The sequence below is a fragment of the Onthophagus taurus genome, chromosome 2 (genome assembly GCF_036711975.1).
Source record: "Onthophagus taurus isolate NC chromosome 2, IU_Otau_3.0, whole genome shotgun sequence".
In the NCBI taxonomy this organism is placed as follows: domain Eukaryota; kingdom Metazoa; phylum Arthropoda; class Insecta; order Coleoptera; family Scarabaeidae; genus Onthophagus; species Onthophagus taurus.
Genome location: NC_091967.1, coordinates 10565062 through 10587000, shown reverse-complemented (window position 1 = coordinate 10587000; position 21939 = coordinate 10565062). Strand labels below are relative to the sequence as shown.

At 32.6% G+C, this 21939-nt stretch overlaps 2 protein-coding genes across 6 annotated transcripts; one reads left to right on the top strand and one right to left on the bottom strand.

The window, feature by feature from the left end:
• Positions 1-76: 76 nt before the first annotated feature.
• On the bottom strand, positions 77-4342 carry LOC111426821 (Rad51 recombinase D). The gene is made up of 5 exons (XM_023061598.2): positions 4269-4342; positions 1336-1537; positions 1140-1258; positions 880-1090; positions 77-824 (listed from the first exon to the last, which is right to left on the bottom strand). Exons 2-5 carry the CDS (start codon positions 1477-1479, stop codon positions 351-353), a joined length of 948 nt encoding a protein of 315 aa, XP_022917366.2. The 5' UTR covers positions 1480-1537; positions 4269-4342; the 3' UTR covers positions 77-350.
• On the top strand, positions 3913-20806 carry LOC111426819 (domino helicase). 5 transcript variants are annotated; one of them, XM_023061597.2, is made up of 25 exons: positions 3913-4133; positions 5044-5216; positions 7566-8181; positions 8480-8965; positions 9037-9350; positions 9412-9822; positions 10035-10212; positions 10279-10591; positions 10652-10838; positions 10899-11035; positions 11241-11427; positions 11484-11796; positions 11993-12193; positions 12455-12576; positions 12631-12795; positions 12863-13801; positions 14034-14375; positions 14430-14651; positions 17132-17167; positions 17453-18034; positions 18343-18707; positions 18763-18935; positions 18993-19342; positions 19403-20005; positions 20060-20806. In XM_023061597.2, exons 2-25 carry the CDS (start codon positions 5055-5057, stop codon positions 20396-20398), a joined length of 7743 nt encoding a protein of 2580 aa, XP_022917365.2. In that variant the 5' UTR covers positions 3913-4133; positions 5044-5054; the 3' UTR covers positions 20399-20806. The 5 variants fall into 5 exon arrangements, with proteins under 5 accessions (XP_022917365.2, XP_022917364.2, XP_022917362.2 ...); XM_023061596.2 differs by having other exon boundaries at positions 3922-4133; positions 7419-8181; positions 18409-18707; XM_023061594.2 differs by having other exon boundaries at positions 3922-4133; positions 7419-8181.
• Positions 20807-21939: the final 1133 nt, after the last annotated feature.

The following is a 21939-nucleotide window of genomic DNA, read 5'->3' as shown; positions in this document are numbered from 1 at the left end:
AAGAAGGAGCTCTCTATCAGTAATTTTGATTATCATTGATGAAATCAATGGTTATATGTCACAAAAAAGATAATCATTTTTAAACAATTTTTATACTTTATTTATTTAAATTATAAATTTGTGTAATTGTACACTATTAAATGGTTGGCTGAAACAACTTCATCTTATTTCCCTAGGACACTAACACCAACATTTGCCAACAAAAACATCTATTATTCAAATTGATGTAATTAATCCAAAATAATGATATTTCGATATAGTTGCTGTTTACAGTACACAAAGTTTGTACAAAAAATGGTTAATACAGATTTAGATTACCAGGCGTAAAACAATAAATTTCTATTTCTTTTTTAAGAAATTCTATTATTGATTATTTTTAAATTACATTTCTTGATTTTTGAAATAAAACTTCCATCTAATGTAACTTGGATTTCTTCATTACCTAATTCATTTCGAAATGTTAATCTATTATTAGGAATATTTATCCAATATTTTCCACAACCAATACTTTCAGTAAAACTCGCTTCAGTTGAATTATTTGACCACTTAACGTATTTTTTTGTAAGAATGTTTGTAACAACAATAGAAATATGCATCTCGACGCTTACAAAGCGAAGAATGTTAACCAAATGGTTCAAAAACGGATTAACCATCACTGTTCTTTCAAATTGATATAAAATAGCTGGTAAAGAATCAATTATAATAACCTTTACGTTCAGACCATTTTCAATTTCATGTTTGATTTCAAAAAGTGAATTAATTAGATCGTGTATTGTTGATATTTGTTTGATTAAAAGTTTATTAAATGCCATTATGATGTGTTCCTAAAATATTAATTAGTTTTTATTAAAATAATTTAGAAAAAGTGTGTATATATACTTGATTATTGATGTTATCCTCCAATACAATTTTTTTGTATCTTCTAAAGTTAAATTTATGTTTTGTATCTATAAAATAGACATTTTGATTTGTTTGATTAATTATATTTTTAGCCAGTGTTAAACAAAAATGGGTTTTTCCAGAAGCTGGTGGTCCACAAATTTCATAAATTTCACCTGTTAAAATACCTCCACCTAATATTTCATCAATACTACAAAAGTTATTAGTAGATTTATATTTATGTGTATCGATGTGATTACCTTTTAATTCCTGTTGGTAAAATAGATGATTTTTTAATGCAATTATTAAGATAATTTGAACCATTTCGCAGGATACCTGAATTTTTATTAATAAGATGCTTTTTTATATCTATAGAGTCCTTGAAAAAATATTTTAAAAAGTTAAAAAAGTTTTGAAATAGATTTTTATTAACAAATTGTGATAAGGTTAACTTACTTTGTATGAGAGATTGGTTGCACCCATTAATTTTTGTATATCAGATTGAACAAAATCGAAAGTTGTGTAGATATTTTTATCAAACAGATTTTCGATCATCGATTCTGTTAATAACTTGTGTTGTTCAGTAGATAAACGTGACATTTTTATATTGTTTGTTAAGAATTGTTATGTTATCTGGTCGTTTCCGTAAATTTCACATCTAAAAATAGAATTCAATTAAAGTAAGGGACTTTATTCATACTTTTGTAGTTATTTATTATTTATATTATTTATGATTAAATTATTTATTTCTTGTTGTCTGAAGGACATTCATCTTTATCGCATTCATTGTTTATAAATGAAGTTAGGCAAATATACAGTGCCCGCCAAAATGATGGAACAAGTGCATAACTCTCATTTTAACCCCATGTTCATTTCCTGTTGACTGTTTATCTTTGTTTATTGAAATTATTGACAGTTTTAGAAGACATCACATACACTATTCTCCTTCTTCTTCCTTATGCTAAAAGCTTAAAGTCTTATGTTTGGACATGGGTGCTATAAAACTCCCCTTACAAACTTACCTACGAGTAGATAATATTTTGAATTGGAACCCATGTCCGAAAACGCACAGTTTCGGTACTATAGCCGTTTGAAAACCCGATCTCAATTGACATCTCTCACCTCTCGGAACTGTTTTGAGTCTCATTCACATGTCTTTCAGTGTTAAAGCAACATAGTATGACGATAGTATGACCTTCACCACCTGCAGGATCGACTGTGGTGCTCTAACGACACGCCGCACTCTCGAATTGAAAGAGGCCATACTGCATTACATGAACAACAACTCTATCCATACCAATTACTAGTAAAAGTGGTCGCGTTAAAAACTTATTTTCAAACGGCTGTAGCTGAGTTTCAATTCAAAGTATTATCTATTCAGTTACCACTACAAGTCCTAGAACTTTGTAAGGGGAATTTTAGAGTACCCAGTATAACAAAAAAATGAAGCTTGATATAGTCCCTGAACAAAATAGTGTAATTAATAGTGTAAATAGTCTAATTGAATATTAATTATTATTCACCGTGTGTAAATACATTTCATATTATGATATTTCTGCTTAAACATTTGTATTTATACGGATTCACGCAACTCTAGCATTCATTAATGAAATAATATGTTGGTGTCTATTGCAAATATTAGTAGTGATTTAGATAAATTCTTCAATAGGTATTACTAAAAAGCATGAACAAGCATGGGTAAGAATTGCAGAAACTTTATTACTACTGTGGCCCATGTATTCATAAAGGAGATTAAATTTGAGTGAAGACGACACCATTACATGTTGACTGGATCAGCTTGCAGAGTGTGTGGTCAACTGCATTTTGACTATTTTCTTTATAAGATAATAACCACCATATTTAATGAAGAAAATTACTTACAGGCAGCAGTGGCGGTAATTATTATTATTTTGCAAAACCCGAAAAATTGCACTATTAGGCAGACTCTTTTAGAAAGAAATACACCTGGTATCACGCACCTTATGAATCCATTAAAAAAAGATGATTTAATAGCAGCATCCAGGATCAACAATGGAAATATAAAGAACTTTAGTCGTATGAGTATCACCCACAAATCTTGTTTTTTGTAACGATCTTTTTATCCCGTGGGTCCTACAAACACTCGGCATTTTTGTATATCACAATTAAATGTATAAAATTTTCGGTAGACCACTGGAACGACATATTTTCTGCTTTTAACAGATACTCTGCACACATGTTGTCCATACTGCGCAAACAAAAATATTTACAGATGTTTCCAAATGATATTTATCACTAAATACTGAAACAAGCAACTTGTAGAAACATTTGTTTCTGCAATTATAAACAATAAGGAACATCCAGAAACTTTGAGATACAAGTTCCAGGAACAAGCAGTGTTCCTTTGGATGTGGACTTAGCTTTAGGCATAAAAATGCACAACAAAATTGCTGCACTTTTATTAGATTAATTATTATCTGCTGATACATATGCAATATAAAAATGTAAGAAAGATGAGACCACTCAAGTTTGAAGTCCGTTTTAAAGATGAACATCCCATGAAGCAAAATTTAAATAAGCAGTTTAATTTCCTGAATGAAAAGTGTTAAATTACCATTTCTATCGGCAATTTATTTGAGTATGAAATTACGTTGGAATGAATTGAGTTTCAATTTAGTTTATCAATACCCTCGTGATTCATTCATTTTTAAATTACTGTACCACATTTGCCAAAGCCGAAACATAAAACGCCTCATAAACATTATTTTCCTTTATTCCTACTCACTTAAGTAGTAAAAATTAAAAGGAATTACCTACTTCATTGATCGCAACAATAAGCCTTTTTTTAAATTCTCACCCGACAAAATTTTACCAACATTAGCAAACAAACGGATCGTATATAAACAATTCTTGTTTATACGTTAATTAAATTCCTCCTCCAACAATCTAGCCGGCTATGAACGGATATGTTAAAAAAAAATTAATTCAGCGCGCATGTGCGTGCGCATGCGTATTGAGGGTATTAAGCGGCCATCGAGTAGGCCGAGCCGGGCGTCGAGGCCGATCGTCTCCGTAGCGCAACGGCAGTCGCCATGTTTGAAGAGGGCGATGCGTTGTCGTTGTGACCTCGTAAAATGCTCAAAATTCCGTACGAATTTCGCGACTGACCGTTTACGTGGAGTATCCAATTGTTGCGCCCGTCGCGATATAAACGGTAAACGTGACTTTTTCGTCGGATGGGCAGTTTTCACGTGGAAATTTAGTGATACATGATGGTAAGTGTGCCAAACGGGCAAACGGTCGTTTTCTATCGATGCTAATATGGCGACGGCGTAAGCGGGTCCTTTGTTCGGTTTCGTTTGATTGGGGATCGAGATTTCTGATAGTTTACCGCTAAACCGGTTACTTACGATTTGAAAAATCTAGCATTACCATTCTTTTATGGCTTTTTACTCAAAAATCTCGAAAACGCCTCGATTTTTAGCGTCGGTCGACCGACGCACGCACAACCGTACGGTCTGTAGAATTTTTACGTCATAGGTTTATATCGATTCCGGTTAGTACAGTTTTAAATTGGACAACAACAACAAAATTCTAATGGACTTTGAAAATGTATTTTTGGAAATTTTGAATGGTGCAAATGTGTATTTTCACAAAAATTTATTCTTTGTACTAATTATTAATACTTTATAGAAATTTTAATTTTTAATTGAAACAAATTACCCCTTTAATTTTATTATTTTTAGGTTAGTTTGATATTGTTTTCATTACTTAATTCACTTTGAAGTCATTTGAAAATCAATTACTTAACGCATTTTTATTAAAGTCTTAACTAGTTAAGTTTTTTAAATACCAAGTAAATAAGAAATGTATCAGATTAATCTCAGGTGAGTAAGATGTCTGAGTAATGTACCTAATTGAAGATTAGATTTAATAAGTTTTTATCCAAACAATCATTTAATGTGAACATATTTACAATTTTAAAAAGTGGAATATAGAAGAACATAGAAGTAACATCTTAATTTTGTTTTTCGTTTTTCTCCTTTATTCCTCCTTAGATTAAGTGTAATCATAATTAATTCTTAACTTTCCATTTAAAACAATAGGAAAACTGTTTCCCAACACAACATTTCATTTACTATTTATTAAAAAAATTAAATTTTATTTATATATTTTTTTTTTTAGAAGTGTAGACGATGAGTGACGAAGCGGTGGGGGCTGGTCAAAGTGGTCAGCCCCCAAAGGAAGACGTCTCTACGCGACCACCAATTCAATATACACAAGTGGGTGGGCGCCAATACATTATTTCTTCAACATTAGCCACATCGCAGAGTCATAACATGCCTGCCTTAGCACAGGTAAATATTTTCCACGAATTAGATATAATATTATCTCTATCACTATATACTGGGAGGGACTCGCTAAACTGAACCCCAATAATCCGATTTTTTTACCATCTTTCTATTTTTAAGAAAAGCTATTTTTTTGCGGGAGTTTTAAAACCAGAGAGAATTTTAAATAAAGTGTAGTTACGAATTTAATTACTTATTTATTTAAAAATATATACTTTTAGTCTGTAGTAAGAAGGGCTGATTATTACAGGTGAAATATTTAAATCAAACCTCTTAAAGGCGGTAGATAGGTAAACATATTGTTTTTTTAAATTAATTATAAAAGACACTGCAGAATAATTATTTATTGAACATTATCATATTACATTTTAAATATACATATACAGGGATTTATTAGCTCACCTTCAAACTTTGACATAGGTATGATAGCTAATCCATTTACCAAAAAAAAAATAAACATTAATTAACATTTTTTTATAATTGAATTAGCTATCATATGTCAAAGTTTGATGGTGAGCTAAAAAATCATATATTTAATATATTCTGCTTCTCAATCACAGATAGATGTCTTGTAACTTGAAATATTTTCGCTTTCTCGGCGGAGATATTTGCAATCCAAAAGTACTTGCTACTTCGTCCATATTGAAGAAAAACGACGTGAAAATGTTCACACGAAGAGTATGTACCCAATTAGTTCTTAAAAGAACTATTTTACTATTACAACGCAAGTTTAAAGAGAAGCTGTTGTAACAATATGGCGGCCGGCAACATCTCGAATTTTCCTAATGTAATAAATTGTTGCTTAAAACTGACCAATAGCAACTCTTCTTTTTGGCGCTTTAAATTAAAACACTTCTTCGAATTGAAAAATAGATAACTGATAAAAACATAACTGTTTTAAAGAAAGGTATAGCATTCTCATATGAAAAGGTAGAGGGGGAAAAGCTATCAAACAATCCTACAGTGATTTAGCCTTTTCTGAAAAAATGAACGAGTTTAAGCTACTCCCTAGCTGATGAATCAGCACTATTTTTGAGGCTGCTACCAAATACTACATTAATACGCGTCAAAGAAAGTTAAACGTCAGGACGAAAAGGTTCCAAAGAAAGAGTAAATTTTTTTGCTTGTGCTAATGGTGCTTATACACCCCAAATGATGGTTATTGGCAAAGCTTAAAATTCCAGAGCTTTTAAAAACGCTAATATTCCAGTTGAGTACCATTTAACAAAAAATGCTTGGATGACATCCGCTTTATTAGTTGAATGGTTTCATAATACATCTTTTGACAAAAAAGTAAGAACATTTCATAAAGACAACAATCTTAATGGGAAGGCGCGGTTACTAATGCTCGCGTTACTTCAGCCAATGAATCAGAATGCCATAAGGCTAATAAACCTTTATTATCGAAAAAGTCTTTTGGTCCACATTCTAGCTGTTGTGGAAGACATTTCAAACGCCCTTAAAAATATTAACTTGGGCTCGCACTCTTATATCATGTCTAATGTACAATAAATAAATGCTGGAAAAAAATATTTTCTTATTCTAGTGATAATGCTTCTGTGGCAAAATCATCTGAACATAATTGACATAATGATCATCCATTAACTGCCATGAAGGAAAAACTACTTTCTCAAGATAATCGGCAGGAATTTACTGAAATCAGAAATATCTTGCTATAAATTTCGTCTGATAGTCATCAGCATAATTAAACTGAATTTAACGAACGGATTGTTGGAGATGACGACCTTTTACCTCTACATAGCAAAATGTTTAATAGTCTAAAACAAAATTTTAAATTATTATAATGATGATTTAGTATTCCAAATTTTTCAATAATTCGAATCGTTTTAATTAATTCGGATTAGCGAGTTCCCACTATATTTAGAATTAAGTTGGATATAAAGAAACAATATTATAATTTTCACTTATTTTATTTAATTTTTTTCAAATTCACTTTATTTTAATGATTTAAAAGAGGTTGTAATTTTAAATTGTCCTGTGTCTATGTGTAATTGTAATCATGATGCAACTATGTGTAATCATAAATTAATTCCCCACATTTTCATTATGACAACAAAATCATTAAACGAATCTGTGTTCTTCATTTTTACATTAAATGTTTTGTATTTTTAACAAGATTATTAAATTACAACCACTTTTAAACAAGATTTTCTTGATAGAATTCTAAGTGAAAATTATTTGTTTTAGATAACTACCGGAAATGTAACACATTTAATTAACTTAAGTCCTGTTCGAAATCAAGCGACGACATTACGTCCGAGTTTAACAAATCAAAGCATAGTGAACGCGCTAACAAAATCTCCTCGCACCTCGAATACTAACGTACGGCTGCAGTTATTTTCTAGTGGTAGCACAGACACCATTCAACAGCAGCAACCAAGGGCACCAGTAAAACGTTCGCTTTCATCCACATCGCCCGAAAAAAAGGACACATACTCTGTGAAATTACAACGAGTGATGAATCATCGGAACGTTCGGTCGAAAATCGTCAAAGAAAAGTACAATGAGCATTTGCTTGAGTGCTTTTTTCTCGAGTGCGGTGGTAATATACTTGATCTCTATCAATTCGCAAAGCGGCCGAGGACTCAGCAGTTTGTGAACTATCTCAAGGAAAATGCCATTGATCCCAAGGAGCATGTCGAAGATATTACCGCAAAAGTTAATGTTCCCCCCACACCTCCAGCTGCAACCGCAGTTAGTTCTTTACCTGGTAGTACAATTACGACTAGTACACCAGTTTCTACCATGGTTACTACTTCACATGTATCTCAAACAGTTGCTACACCATCGGAAGTGAATTCAACGCCTAAATTAAGTGTAGGGAATAAAACAAAAACTGGTGGGTTTACAAATTCTAGTGGAGGTGGTGGCGGAAATCAAGAACTTATTGTTGAAAGAGCTAAACAAGAAGCATATGTTGTACAAAGAATTAGTGATTTACAAAAAGAAGGTTTGTTTTATTTACATATTCAGTTCTAAACCATACCATTTTTTTGCATAAAATGAATATCTTAAATAATTCATCATTTTGGAACCATTAAAAAAGGGTTACTAAATTTCACTCAAGAAACACCAAGCCTTATAAATGCCAAATGACCATTTAATTAATAAATGCTTGTGTGGACATATCTAAGGCTTAGAGTGTTCATTGAGCATAGTTTGGGTTGGGTTGAATGGTTTCTTACATAAAATTGTTAATAACTTATTATTTTGTGTACAAATGAAATTAAAATAATTGTTTTGTAAAGGTCTCTGGTCTGAAAGGCGATTGCCAAAAGTACAAGAGACAGTTAGAGGAAAAGTTCACTGGGACTTCTTGCTGGAGGAGATGGCCTGGTTAGCGACGGATTTTGCGCAGGAACGCAAGTGGAAAAAAGCGGCAGCAAAAAAATGTGCGAGAATGGTCCAAAAATATTTCCAAGACAAAGCACTAGCTGCTCAAAAGGCTGAAAAAGCCCAAGAGCAGAATATTCGACGTTTGGCGAATTTTTGCGCGAAAGAAATTAAAATGTTTTGGAGTAACGTTGAGAAATTGGTTGAATATAAACTTAACACTCGGTTAGAAGAAAAACGTAAAAAGGCTCTTGACCAACATCTCAGTTTTATTGTTGACCAAACCGAAAAGTATTCCCAGTTGTTGGCTGAAGGTATGAATAAACCTCTAGAACCTGCAGCTCCCGTCGTACCAATCAGCAACGCATCGTCTCGTTCCGAATCTAGGGTTAATTCAGATGGTGAGTATACAATAAAAAGAAATCTATTTATTGTTTCCCGTTCAGTTTGTGAAAGTGGATTCAATTTTCAGAGGAATTTCGTCCAGATAGCGAAAATAGTTCAGATGATGAAGAAACAATCGCTCAAGAAGAAGCCACTAACAAAGAAGAAGAAAGCGCGGAAGTGGCGGCGCTTCAAAGGGAATCCGAAATGGACTTTGAATCGTTTTTGAACGAATTACCCAAAGATTATTTACAAAATAGAGATAAAATTCGATTAAGTGATGCGGAATCTGATATGGAAAACGAATCGGAAATTAAAGAATCTGAAAAACCATCTAAAAATAAAGATGGCGATTTTGTTGCCCACTCCTCCAGTGATGAAGATAACGAAGATACCATACAAGTAATATTAAAAATAAACCTTAAAAAAAATTAACTCCCTTTTATTTTTATTTATTTAATAGGAACAAGAAGACGCCGAAGGTCAACAAGACCATAAAAAAGAATTAGACGATTTAGAAGCTGAAAATGAAATGAGTATAGAAGAATTAAGGAAGAAATACGCAAATTTACCGCCTATAAATGAAGACACGAATATGTCCGCATCTACAGACGAATTTGTTCCGTCTATGGATGAAGGCAGTTCATCTGACGAAGCTTCAAGTGAAGATGAAAAACCTTTAGATAGTAGCGAACATGACGAAGAAGATGAAGTCGGATTAAAATTGTTGTTAGATGATGATGAAATGACTGTTGAATCACAAAAGGATGATGAGGGAGAGGATAAAAAGACTGATAATAATGATCTTATCAATGACGCTGCGGCAATAGCGGAAAGTATACAACCGAAAGGGAATACTTTGTCTTCCACTAGTGTAAGTATCAATTAATTTTTCGAATGCAGTATAAAAACGAATATTATGTATATATGATGACTTTTCACTGACTGAGAACTGGAAATCCATTCAATTCCTGTTCTGTATTGAGCGACAATGAGGCATTTGTCTGACTAATAATCAAATTTAGTGACTTCTTAATAACGCAATTTAATTAAACAAGGAATTAATTTGATTTGTTTTTTTTGCAGGTTGTCACTCCTGTTCCTTTTTTATTAAAGTTACCATTAAGAGAATATCAACACATTGGTTTAGATTGGTTAGTTACAATGTTTGAAAGGAAATTAAATGGTATCTTAGCTGATGAAATGGGTTTAGGTAAAACAATTCAAACGATAGCACTATTAGCTCATTTAGCATGTGAAAAAGGTAAAGAATTAATTGCTGATACTTTTAAACTCATTTATTATTTTGTATTATTATTACCTTAAATAGAAAATTGGGGACCACACTTGATTATTGTTCCTACATCAGTGATGTTAAATTGGGAGATGGAATGTAAGAAGTGGTGTCCAGCTTTTAAAATTTTAACTTATTATGGATCGCAAAAGGAACGGAAAATGAAGCGCACTGGTTGGACGAAACCGAACGCTTTTCATATTTGTATCACATCCTACAAGTTAGTTATTCAAGATCATCAGAGTTTTAGAAGGAAAAAATGGAAGTATTTAATTTTGGATGAGGCACAAAATATTAAAAATTTTAAATCGCAAAGGTGGCAGTTATTGCTTAACTTTCAAACACAACAGTAAGATTTGAAATTTTTTATTTTGATCTAAAAGAAACTGAATGAAAAAAATTTTTTTAGACGATTATTACTAACTGGTACTCCCCTTCAAAACAATTTAATGGAATTATGGTCTTTAATGCACTTTTTAATGCCTAATGTATTCCAATCTCACAGAGAATTTAAAGAGTGGTTTTCTAATCCTGTTACAGGAATGATAGAAGGAAATTCTGAGTACAATGAAAGCATTATTAAAAGATTACATAAGGTATTATTATTACCTTCAACTCGTTTTCTTATCAAGTTATTGATTAATTAATTTATTTAGGTGTTGAGACCGTTTTTATTAAGAAGGTTAAAATCTGAAGTTGAAAAACAAATGCCAAAGAAATACGAACACATCATTATGTGCAGATTATCAAAAAGGCAACGATTTCTTTATGATGATTATATGTCACGGGCAAAGTAAGTGTTCTTTTTTACATTCAAATAAATGTATGAGTGATTATTATGAATATGATGATTTCATTTTTCTGAAGATTGGAAATCCATTCAATTCCAATCTACTTTTTGATAGACTATGAGGCATTTGTCTGATTATTAAAAGAATAATAATAATTTAAATGTTTTCTGTGTTCAATTTTTTAATAATAATTTTTATTGATTTCAGAACTAGAGAAACTTTAGCAAGTGGAAATCTTTTAAGCGTAATCAACGTTTTAATGCAACTTAGAAAAGTTTGTAATCATCCAAATCTGTTTGAAGTGAGACCAACAATATCTCCATTTCATTGTGAGGGAATAGTTCAACACATTCCGTCTTTAGTCTACAGTTTATTTGAATATAATCCATTAAAGGTATTTATTAAATAATTTTAGCTGAAAATATTTTTTTCTGTTAATTTATTTTGTAGCACATAAATTTGACAGCTATGAATTTGAATCTACTCGCCATGGAAATCCATCTCAGCGCTTACCAATGTTACAGAATGCGTCAATACCAATCGCCCAAACGACTTATTGAAGAGATTGGTTTTAGTGATGTTGAAGAAATTCCATGTCCACCCCCAACAAGATTAAGTATGCAGGTTCGGAAAATCGATTCTGGAAATAAAGAACTTAAGACTGAACCTAAGGAGGAAACTGTTAAAGCTACTGTACAGTCTATTACTCCAGTGAATACAAAAATGAAATTTCCTGCTGGTAGCGTCCAAATCCTTCCACAAGGTAACTAAATAAAAGTATAGAATGGATATAAGTTAAATTTAAATGATGAACTTTTCACTTACTGAGAACAGGAAATCCATTCAATTCCTGTTCTTTACTGAGTGACAATGAGGCATTTGTCTGATTATTATTTTTGTAATGTTTGTTTCTATACTAGAAATTTTGAGTTTTATTTTAATCTTTTTGTTATTTGCAGGTATTGTTGTGTCCCAGGCACCAACCGTCCAATCAACAACAACTAACGTGAATTTGTCCAGCGTTTTAAAACCAACTGATAAAATAACGGTACCTTCGGGGGTTGCACGTTTAGTTCAAACGTCTATGGGAAAACACATATTGTTTACACCATCATCGGTCGCTTCAACTTCAAATTTAAATTTACCAATAAATCCTACAGGTATGAAAATGAAGCGTTTTATTAATTATATTACAACTTTTAATAATTGTTCACCCCTTTCTACATCCAATGTGGGTAAATAATTATATTTTCTCATAATTTAATAGAAAGGAGAGTAAAATCACAACATACCAACCAAATTGGTTTTATTATAATCAATTTGGGTGCATGTTTGTAAACATTTTTTTAACTTTTAGCAACTTAACGCTTATTTAGTAATCGATGGGATTTTTTTATTGAATTTCCTTTCCTTTTTTATAGTAATGACATCAGATCAACGTTTTGTGATATCACCTTCAGTATGCAATCAACCTCAAGTATTAACGAAAGCTGTAGTAAAAGTTCATTTGTCATCAGTTCCTACAACAACAAGTACAACAGTGGTAATTAATTAACAAACTTATATCTTGTAGAAAAATAAAATGTATCCTTTATAGACCGGTTCGGCGCCAGAATTTAAAATTGAAGATCGTAATTCTCATCCTGCCAAAACTGTTACATCTAAATACATTGAGAAATTGTATGCTAACAAATCTAACAAACGTGAATTGGACGTTCGATGGTTGAAAAATGATGAAAATAAAAAGGATAATGATATCATTGTAAGTTTTAAATAAGGATATCTTGTCGATTTTATTAAGTAATGTTTTTTTTTGTTAAAATTTATAGTGTGCAAGAAAAAATCGTCTTGATTTATTAGCGAGAGTAAATTCAAAACGGTGTAATAGTATACCATTATACGGTAAAGATTTTCGTGATGCGGTTAAAATTACAACAAATTCTAAGATGACTCCATGGGGCGATGGGTTTATATATACAGAACGTTATAGTTCAAACTTAAACATAGACACGGCCAATTGTCTTCAAGAATTAGTATGTAACCCCGCAAAACGTATAGAAGAAATGACGGAAATATTTAATAGATTCATTGTTTTTGTGCCATCGGTGCACGCACCACAACCAGATCTACATGTGCGGAAACCTATTCCAAGCATTTACAATCGTTTGAGAGTTGAAAAACTTGAGCTTTCCCAAAAATTGTTAAAACCAACAACAATATTACACCCAATCGTTTCTGCAATGGTTACCCAATTTCCCGATCCTAGACTCATACAATATGATTGCGGTAAATTACAAACTCTCGATCATCTGTTAAGAAAATTAAAACACGAAAGTCACAGGGTATTAATTTTTACGCAAATGACGAAAATGTTGGACGTTTTGGAGGCGTTTTTGAATTTTCATGGTCACATTTATCTTCGTTTAGACGGAACGACGAAAGTAGACCAAAGACAAATGCTTATGGAACGTTTTAATGGTGATAAACGAATTTTTGCATTTATTTTATCAACAAGATCTGGCGGTATTGGTGTCAACTTAACCGGCGCTGATACTGTAATATTTTATGATTCGGATTGGAACCCCACTATGGATGCGCAAGCACAAGACAGGTGTCATAGAATTGGCCAAACTAGAGATGTCCATATTTATAGACTGATTAGTGAAAGAACTATTGAGGAGAATATCTTGAAGAAAGCTAATCAAAAGAGATTGTTGGGCGATTTGGCGATTGAAGGTGGAAACTTTACAACTGCTTATTTCAAAAGTGTAAGTTAATAAGAATTAAAAATTTATTTATGAAGCACTAACGATCAGTTTATCAAATTATTAATAATTGATATACTTTTGCATTGGTGCAATATTATTTTGCAATGGCCAGCATGCTCTGTTTTGTAATTGATACTCTGAGCTTTCTAGAACCTTGCAAACATTTATGTACAACTTTTTTATTTATTTTATTTGTCTATTACATTCTTATGACTTTATTTGATTATTGCAGTCTACAATTCAAGATCTATTTAACATTGATAACTCTGAAGAATCTGCAACAACAAGAATGTCTGAAGTTATTGAATGTAACCGAGAACGTGAGAAAAATCACATTGAAAGTAACAGTACATCTCCAACTATTCCTGAGGACAAAGCAGCTATAGGTGCTTTAGAAAATGCCCTTGCTGCTTGTGAAGACGACCAAGATGTACAAGCTGCTAGGACAGCTAAAGCTGAAGCAGTGGCCGATCTTGCTGAATTTGACGAAAATATTCCACTTGATGATCAAGAAAAAGATAAAGAACCAGAAATTAGCAAGGCCGAACAAGAAGTGGAGAATTTAATTAAACAGGTATGATTCAATTAAAGTTTTTTACCCAAATATAAAACTTTTTTTTTTATTTAGTTAAGACCTATTGAACGTTACGCGATGCGATTCATTGAAGAAACGGAAGCGGCGTGGTCACCGGAACAACTAGCGGCAGCAGAACGCGAGATCGAGGAGCAAAAATTGGAATGGGAGCGCAATCGATTAGCGGCAATGAAAGAAGAAGAAGAGAGGAGGGCACGCGAGCTGGAGGAGGATAACGAGCTGTTGACGTTCAGCAGGGAGGACGCTATCAATCAGGTCAGCACAAAAAATAAAAAATTCCAGAAAAGCAATGAATCGTCTTCTTCTGTGAGTACTAACGCTTCTGGTAAGAGGACGTCAAGAAAAGTTTTAGTCGGCGGTAAGACGACAAATGGTAAAAGTAATCTTAGGCCAACTAATCACTACCGTGCAAGAGGAGTTAATACTTACAGGACGAGGGTTATTTCGAGTAGGTTAAAAATGAAAAGGGATGCAAACAAGAGCGAATCTGATTCGGAGAAACTGGTTGTTAAGGAGGAGGAACCAGAGGAAAATGAAAAATCGGAGGAAGAAAAACCAGAAGTAAACGAAGTGGATGAAATCAGTAATGTGAGCAAAGAAAATGATAGGGTGGAAACCAATGAAAGTGATAATGAGCACAATGATAGTAAACAAAGTGATGACGAAGAAGATGAAGAGGAGGAGGGTAATGATTCTATTGAAAGTGATTCTTCGGTTGAATTACCTGTGAAAGCTACTAATCATATTGATCATAATTCACCAAGAACAAGATCAAGAGGAACTGTGGCTATAAATCTTTGGACTTTAGATGTAAGTCCTATTTTGCCTGGTGTTAAACCAATAAAAACCAGTACTCCTATGAATCAAAGAAAAAAAGATAAAGTAGATCTTAATGAGACTGACAAAACTGACAAAACAAAAAAAGCAAAGATTGAATTGGAACCTGAAAAAATGGACGATAAGGCTATTAAATATAAAAGGAAACTGAGGAATAAAATTGATGAAGAAATAGTTGTACGTAAACTAAGAAAGAAAAACGGTAACAAAGACGTCGAGATACAAATTAAAATTGAAAAATCAACAAAAAATTCCTCGAAAGACGATGCTCACATAAGTAGTACAGATGAAGAAAAATATGATGGCAAAGATGAAGTCATAACGAATCATGATTCCGCAAAACCCTTAAACAAAAACTCGAAAAATAAAAGCGATATAGATAACAAAAAAGACTCTATAACCCAACAAATTAACAAACAATTAAAACTTACGTTACAAAATGCTGATAAAGTGCAGCAGATGAAATTAGATCAAGGTAAAGATGATTCAAAGGGCAATTGTATTTCGGAAGGTGTAAAAACAAGAAAATTGTTTGACTTGAGTACTTTAAAATCGCCTGAAACGAAATTAACGCCTCAAAGACAGAAACGAAATCTTAGAAAATGTGTAGATAATAAGATTGGTAGTTTGGATACTTGGGTGACGAGGTCCCCTAAACATGACGTTTCAAAAGATGCCGATAGTATTAGCACTAACGATATCTCGGCGGACGAGAAAAAAGACGTGTGCAAAAACGCGAAAAGTCCTGACAATATCGGACGAGCGGAAAGTTAAAAAAAAAGTTTTTAGTTTCTCTTTCCTCTTTTATTAATTTATTCTACAAATAGACTATTAAATAGCAATCGAAGTGCGATTCTCGAAGAAACGGAATCTGGAACGGAATCGCAAGTGTACATAGTCAAAATACTAGAGTTATAGTTTTTTTACTGAGAAATATTTTTATTGTACACATTTGTAAATTATATTCGAGTGTGAACGACAACCTTGCGCTAATGTTGGAGTATGATTTAGCTCTTCCGAAAATGTTACATTAATCATTTTATCTTTATTAATTCATCATTCTCAGGTGTTTATAACTTAAAATTTGAAATTAGTTTCTTGAATTGGTTGTCTACATATTTTAGTTTATTCACAAAAAGTTGAGTAAAATTTGAAAGCTCACGTTAAATAATGGTTTTTAAAATGTTGTATGTTTAATTATTACTATAATTCCAACTTAAACATTCTGAATTTAATCAAAAAATTCATTATTTATAGATTTTTTTTTTTCTTCGGAAGAGTACATATTCTTACATTTTGTCTGTGATTTATTTTTTACATAATTAGTAAACAACATAATTTAAATAGAAAAGAAACAAAAAAATTACTGAAAATGTGTGAATGTACCGTGTAAAACATGTTTAAAAAATTTAACGAGAGAGAATTCCGCGCGTATATGTCGGAGTTGCGAATGTGTTGCTGCTACACTATGTCTGTTGTTTAAATGTAAGGTACCTCCCGACTGTAAATAGTGTAAGGCAAAAAAATCAATAAAGAAGTTCTCTTGCGTATAATTGCGTTTGATTTGGCGGGGTAAAGGCGTAGGTTTTGGTGCCATCTTGCTCCGGCGTGCCGCAGCGGGCACCAAAACACTGCCCCGCTGGACACGAGCAAGAGGGCTTCTTTCTCTGTGGAATACAGAACCTACGCTTTCCTTACCCTTTCAACCACTACCATCAATAATATTCCTCTAAATTATCCTTTAAAAACCTTTGTGACTACTTAGAATTTAGAATTGTGTATGTTTATTCTTTTAAAAACAGTTTAATTTTTTTTGGTATGTATGGTATTTTATGTGCTTAATATTCATGTTTAATTAATATCTTATTAGATAGTTATTACAAATTTCTTTTTTTCAGGTTTGGGTTTCGGATAATACAATGGAACTTATGCCTGTAAGTACAGTTTTAATACAATTATGTTTTTATTAGAGCCATTTTATTCCATGTCAATTTTTTTGTGTAAATTTTACAAAAATTGGCACCGAATAAGGTACTAATAAGATATGATGATCTAAAATGATATTGATTAAACACAATCTGTAACCCTATGAACATATCTAAAAACCATTTTGATGGTTTAACCAATGATTTTGTGTAGAAGCCCAGGAAACTTCAGTAGCAACTTAATTTTTATATCTTATATTCTTTCCAAAATTTAATTTATTTATTAATGTATAGATGTGGTGTCCACCAACTCCGCCTCAACAAGACACAGATGTTTACATAGATCAAACAATGGCATTCCTCTATGATATAAACGTAATGTCTGAAAGTCAACTCCCACCAGTTTACGTTAAAAAAGATAACAAACGTAATCGTCACGAATCGGGTTTGGTCGACAGTCGAAGACCGTTTAAAATTCATAGAAAAGATGATACCATGTATGCTCCGCCTCGATCATTGTTTGAACGTCCATCTCCGGCTTTAATGAAAATGCGTCGAGATCATAAGTTGCAAAAGTATCGAGGTATTATACGACCACCGGTTCCGTTACCTGGAGTTAAGTTACAACCGTCTAAACCGACGGTGGAACCGCCGTGTTTCCACAATTGGACAATCTACGAAGATATGACTCTGTTGAAAGTGATACAAAACTTCCAAATGTTGCCTTTGAATTTGAGTTTGATTAATCCTGGACATACGCCTAATTGGGATTTTGTTTCTGATTTTGTTAACACAGTTTCTGTGACTTATAGAAGTCCTAAGCAATGCAGACATCGATATGAATCGGTTATTATGCCTAGAGAAGAAGGAAAACAGGTAAATAAAATTAAAAAATTTGTCGTTTTTCCATTTTTTTGTCGTTTTGTTGACCTATTTTGTTTATCCCTCGTATATTCATTTTCTTTTTTTGTTCTTTGAAGAAAATTTATGGCATAATTTTTTATGGTTAAGTTTAAAATGTCATCTTAATGATTTTCTAAATCAAATCTTATTTCTCCATAAGGAATTAAAATCTTATTTCTTTATTTTTTTTAAACATTATTTTTTATTAATATTTCTTTAAAAAGCCACAAATATTTTCTTCGATCTCCGCGTATATTGTAGTCTTGTACAATGGTCATTAGGTGTTAGACACGTCCTCACGAAAGAAGAAAATCAAGGGTAACTTACCGTACAAATTTCCCACGCAGAACAAATCTGGAAGACCTCTTAGGACTTCCCAACTCTATGCCCAGGACAACAATGCAACATTTTCACAAATTATGACTTCACGTTTCGACGCGTTGAAAGTAAACACAACCCGAAGAACTACCACGTCCAGGTCTACATCCACTTCCGGAACTGTGAAACTTCATCCCAAACACGCCGCTTTATTAAACGATTGCGGCATCGATATCGACCACCCCGTTTTACCAGGAGATGTTGCTACGCGTCGCGCTGAACGGTTAGCTAGAGAAAAGAAACCGCAAGATCAACAAAATTCGCAAAGGTAAATGAAGAATTATATTTAGAAAGAATTTGTTTGGTTAAACGTACATTTTTAGGTTGTTGAAAGGTGTTGCTGGAACCGTACAAACTCAAACAACCCCATCACAAGCTGGATCTTCAAATAGTACGCAACAAACTGTTGTTTCAACCGTTAGTCATGTTGTTACTCAAACAACCAGTAATGTTGTTGCTGTTTCTACGACAACGATTACTCCAAGTACACCTCCAGGTATGTAATATAATGCATCCTTGTATAAGATAGAAAAATAATTGTTTATTGTTTCAGCTCAAGCTACAATTCGAACGCAACGCATAGTAGCATCCCCACTTCAAACAACAGCTGGAGTTCCAGTGGCCAGTTTAAACGCCACTCAACTTCAGCAAACCACTCAAAGATTAATCGTTTCTGGAACTCCAGTCCAAGCTAAAGCCATCGTAAGTGGCACTGCTGCTGGAAAAACAATAACTCCAGCTCAACAGCAAATTATTCGACAAGCAATGTTGAAACAGCAGCTTCGCTTACAAACGGGAGGTTTAACAGCCGCTCAAGCCGTTAAAACCACCACTGTAACAATCGCTGGACAACCAGCTGTACAAGTTCAGTTCACTCAAGCTCAACCAAGAGCTCAAGTTAGCGTAAGTTACAACATCTAATAAATTTTTTGAAACAAAATCATTAAATTTATCCATTTTTAGTATGTAAAACAAGGAACAGCGGGTATAAATAAACAAGCGATCGCTCGAGTAGCAGATAGTGAAGTAACTCAATTATTAAAACAAAGACAACTTCATCAAAAAGTGTTAACAGCTTCGTCGCAACCTTCGAGTATTCAAAGTATAACACCCCAAAGTTTTGTACAAACTATACAGCAGGCGGGAAGTTCAGGAACGCAAGTTGCGACTTTGGTGAAAGCAGTATCAAGCACCGGGGTAACACAGACTGTGACAATTCCTGTAACTGGGGTAACTTTGGGACAAGTTAAAGCCTTAGCACCAGGTGCCACTATAAAAACGAGTACACCCCAACAAATCCGACACATTCAATTTCAACAACAAATGTTGGCCCAGAAGAAAATATTTAATCAAAAAATTGGAATCGCTCAAGTTACAGGGAAACCTGGTGTGTCGACCCAATTAATTGTTGGATCAAAACCCTTAACTGGACCACTTAATATGCAACAATTCCAACAAGTTATTAAAACACCTCTAACTGTGCAACAAACTCCTGTGGTGTTAGCAAAAGGTACACCAAGGGTTATTCCTGTAAATACTGGACAAGGAAATAAGCCAACAATACAAGTAAATATTTAATTACTTGTATTAAATATATAACTTTTTAATTGTCTTATAAAGGTTGTAGCTGCGACATCTCAAGGTATAACAACAACAATACGTCCTCAAGGATCTTCAACACTTGCAGGAGCATTGGCAGGTTTAAAAGTACCTTCAAATGTAACATCACCAACTCATTTATTGTCGCAAGTAACAGCAGCGTTACAAAATCAATCTGTTGTAAGACAAGGTAGTCCCGTTCGTATACAGACGTCGTCTGGCTCGGGAATTAATACAAATAGTCCTATTGTGACGGTTTCGATGCAATCGGGTGTTACCGTTAATCAAACGGTATCTTCACCCCAATCGAATACCGAAAAAGACCGCGAACAAGTAAGTAATAGGCTTTTAAAAAAATAATTTGATCCGTTTTTCTTTTGTAATAATTTACTACTGATGTTTTCTTTTGTAATTGTATCGTTAATGTACTGAAACAAACCTTAAGAAAAAAAATATGTTATATAAAACGTGTATATAATAATTATAATAAAATAGTCTTTTTGTTGGTATTTTGTTTAGGTTACTTTCAGCACATGAACGTAAGTAAAATGTTTTTCTTTTTCGTCATTTCAGTATTCCAACCGTTAATTCCATTATTTATAGTAAAAAAAAATACTTAAATTATATCGTTTTTGTTTATAGTTTAACGCTAAGCGATTTTCTTACTCATAATAATTTGTAAATGTTATCCTTTTTCTCTTATCTGTGATATGTTCTACTAAAATTGGCCCTCCCAAATTACGATGAACAATAAAAGGGATAAACGCATTTTTTATGCTTTTAGTTTTTTTTTTCATTCTCTAAAGTTTTTGTAGTACATTTGTTTCTTAAATAAACATTATACGTTTCTAAATCAATTTTTTTACTGCTGCATGATCTTTTTTGTGTACACCAATTTTTGGCTTTCTTTACTTATCACCATTACCCAACTAAATTTATGAATTGCAGTAATCACGGTTAATTGGTTCCATAAATGAAGTCGTGTTAAATACTTCAACGTTAAATTTTAATGTAAATTCGAAAAATTGCAGATCTTTAATGTAGGAATCTGTCTATATAGTAAAATAATTATTAGCTGTGGCGTATGATCACTAGATGACAGTGTTGTATGATGGCAGTTTAATGGCAGTGGTTATGAACATTGAAGTATGTACTTGATAATTAATGCTTGATTAACCCTTTCGCTGTTAGATACGCATAGATACGTTAGTGTAGCCTTATGCGATGCACCTCAATAAGAAATCTTCTAGAGTTCTACAGCATTGGCAGGATTAAAAGATATATTTTATCATCTAATTGATTATTCAATAAAGCAAAAAAGATGTAACATTATGAAAACGTTGAATATTATCTTTGTATATATCATAATCATAATGGTTACTCTTATGGAAGAAATGAGTTAATGTAAGTTTATTTTTATTTCCCTTTTTTTAATAAAATATGAACCAAAATTATTTGTGTTAATTACCTACTTGTTAATTGCAATCAGATCTATATTGCTTATCTCATCAAAAGAAATTGATCAGTCAATATTTTTGACATCAAATTTATGGCTCATCACCGAAAGTGTTGAAACAAATTTTCTTTACATAAAAAATTGAAGCAACTAGTTTAGCGTTATTGTATTCAGACAGTGAGGGTCGATTTTAGTTCAGATAATTTTAGTTCTGCCATCTATTGGTTGTAAGATGTATCCAAAAAAACATTGACTTATAACAGAACTCATCTTTCGAATAAAGCGTTAATTAACAATTCTTTGTATCTCAACGAAATAATATTATTTGTGTAAAAGTATGTGTTTTAAAATAAAAAATGTATTTACACTTTAATAAATCAATTTGAATTGATTAGTGACTTTTATAATCAACGGTTGGCACAAATCATTGCTACCAACCGAGTTG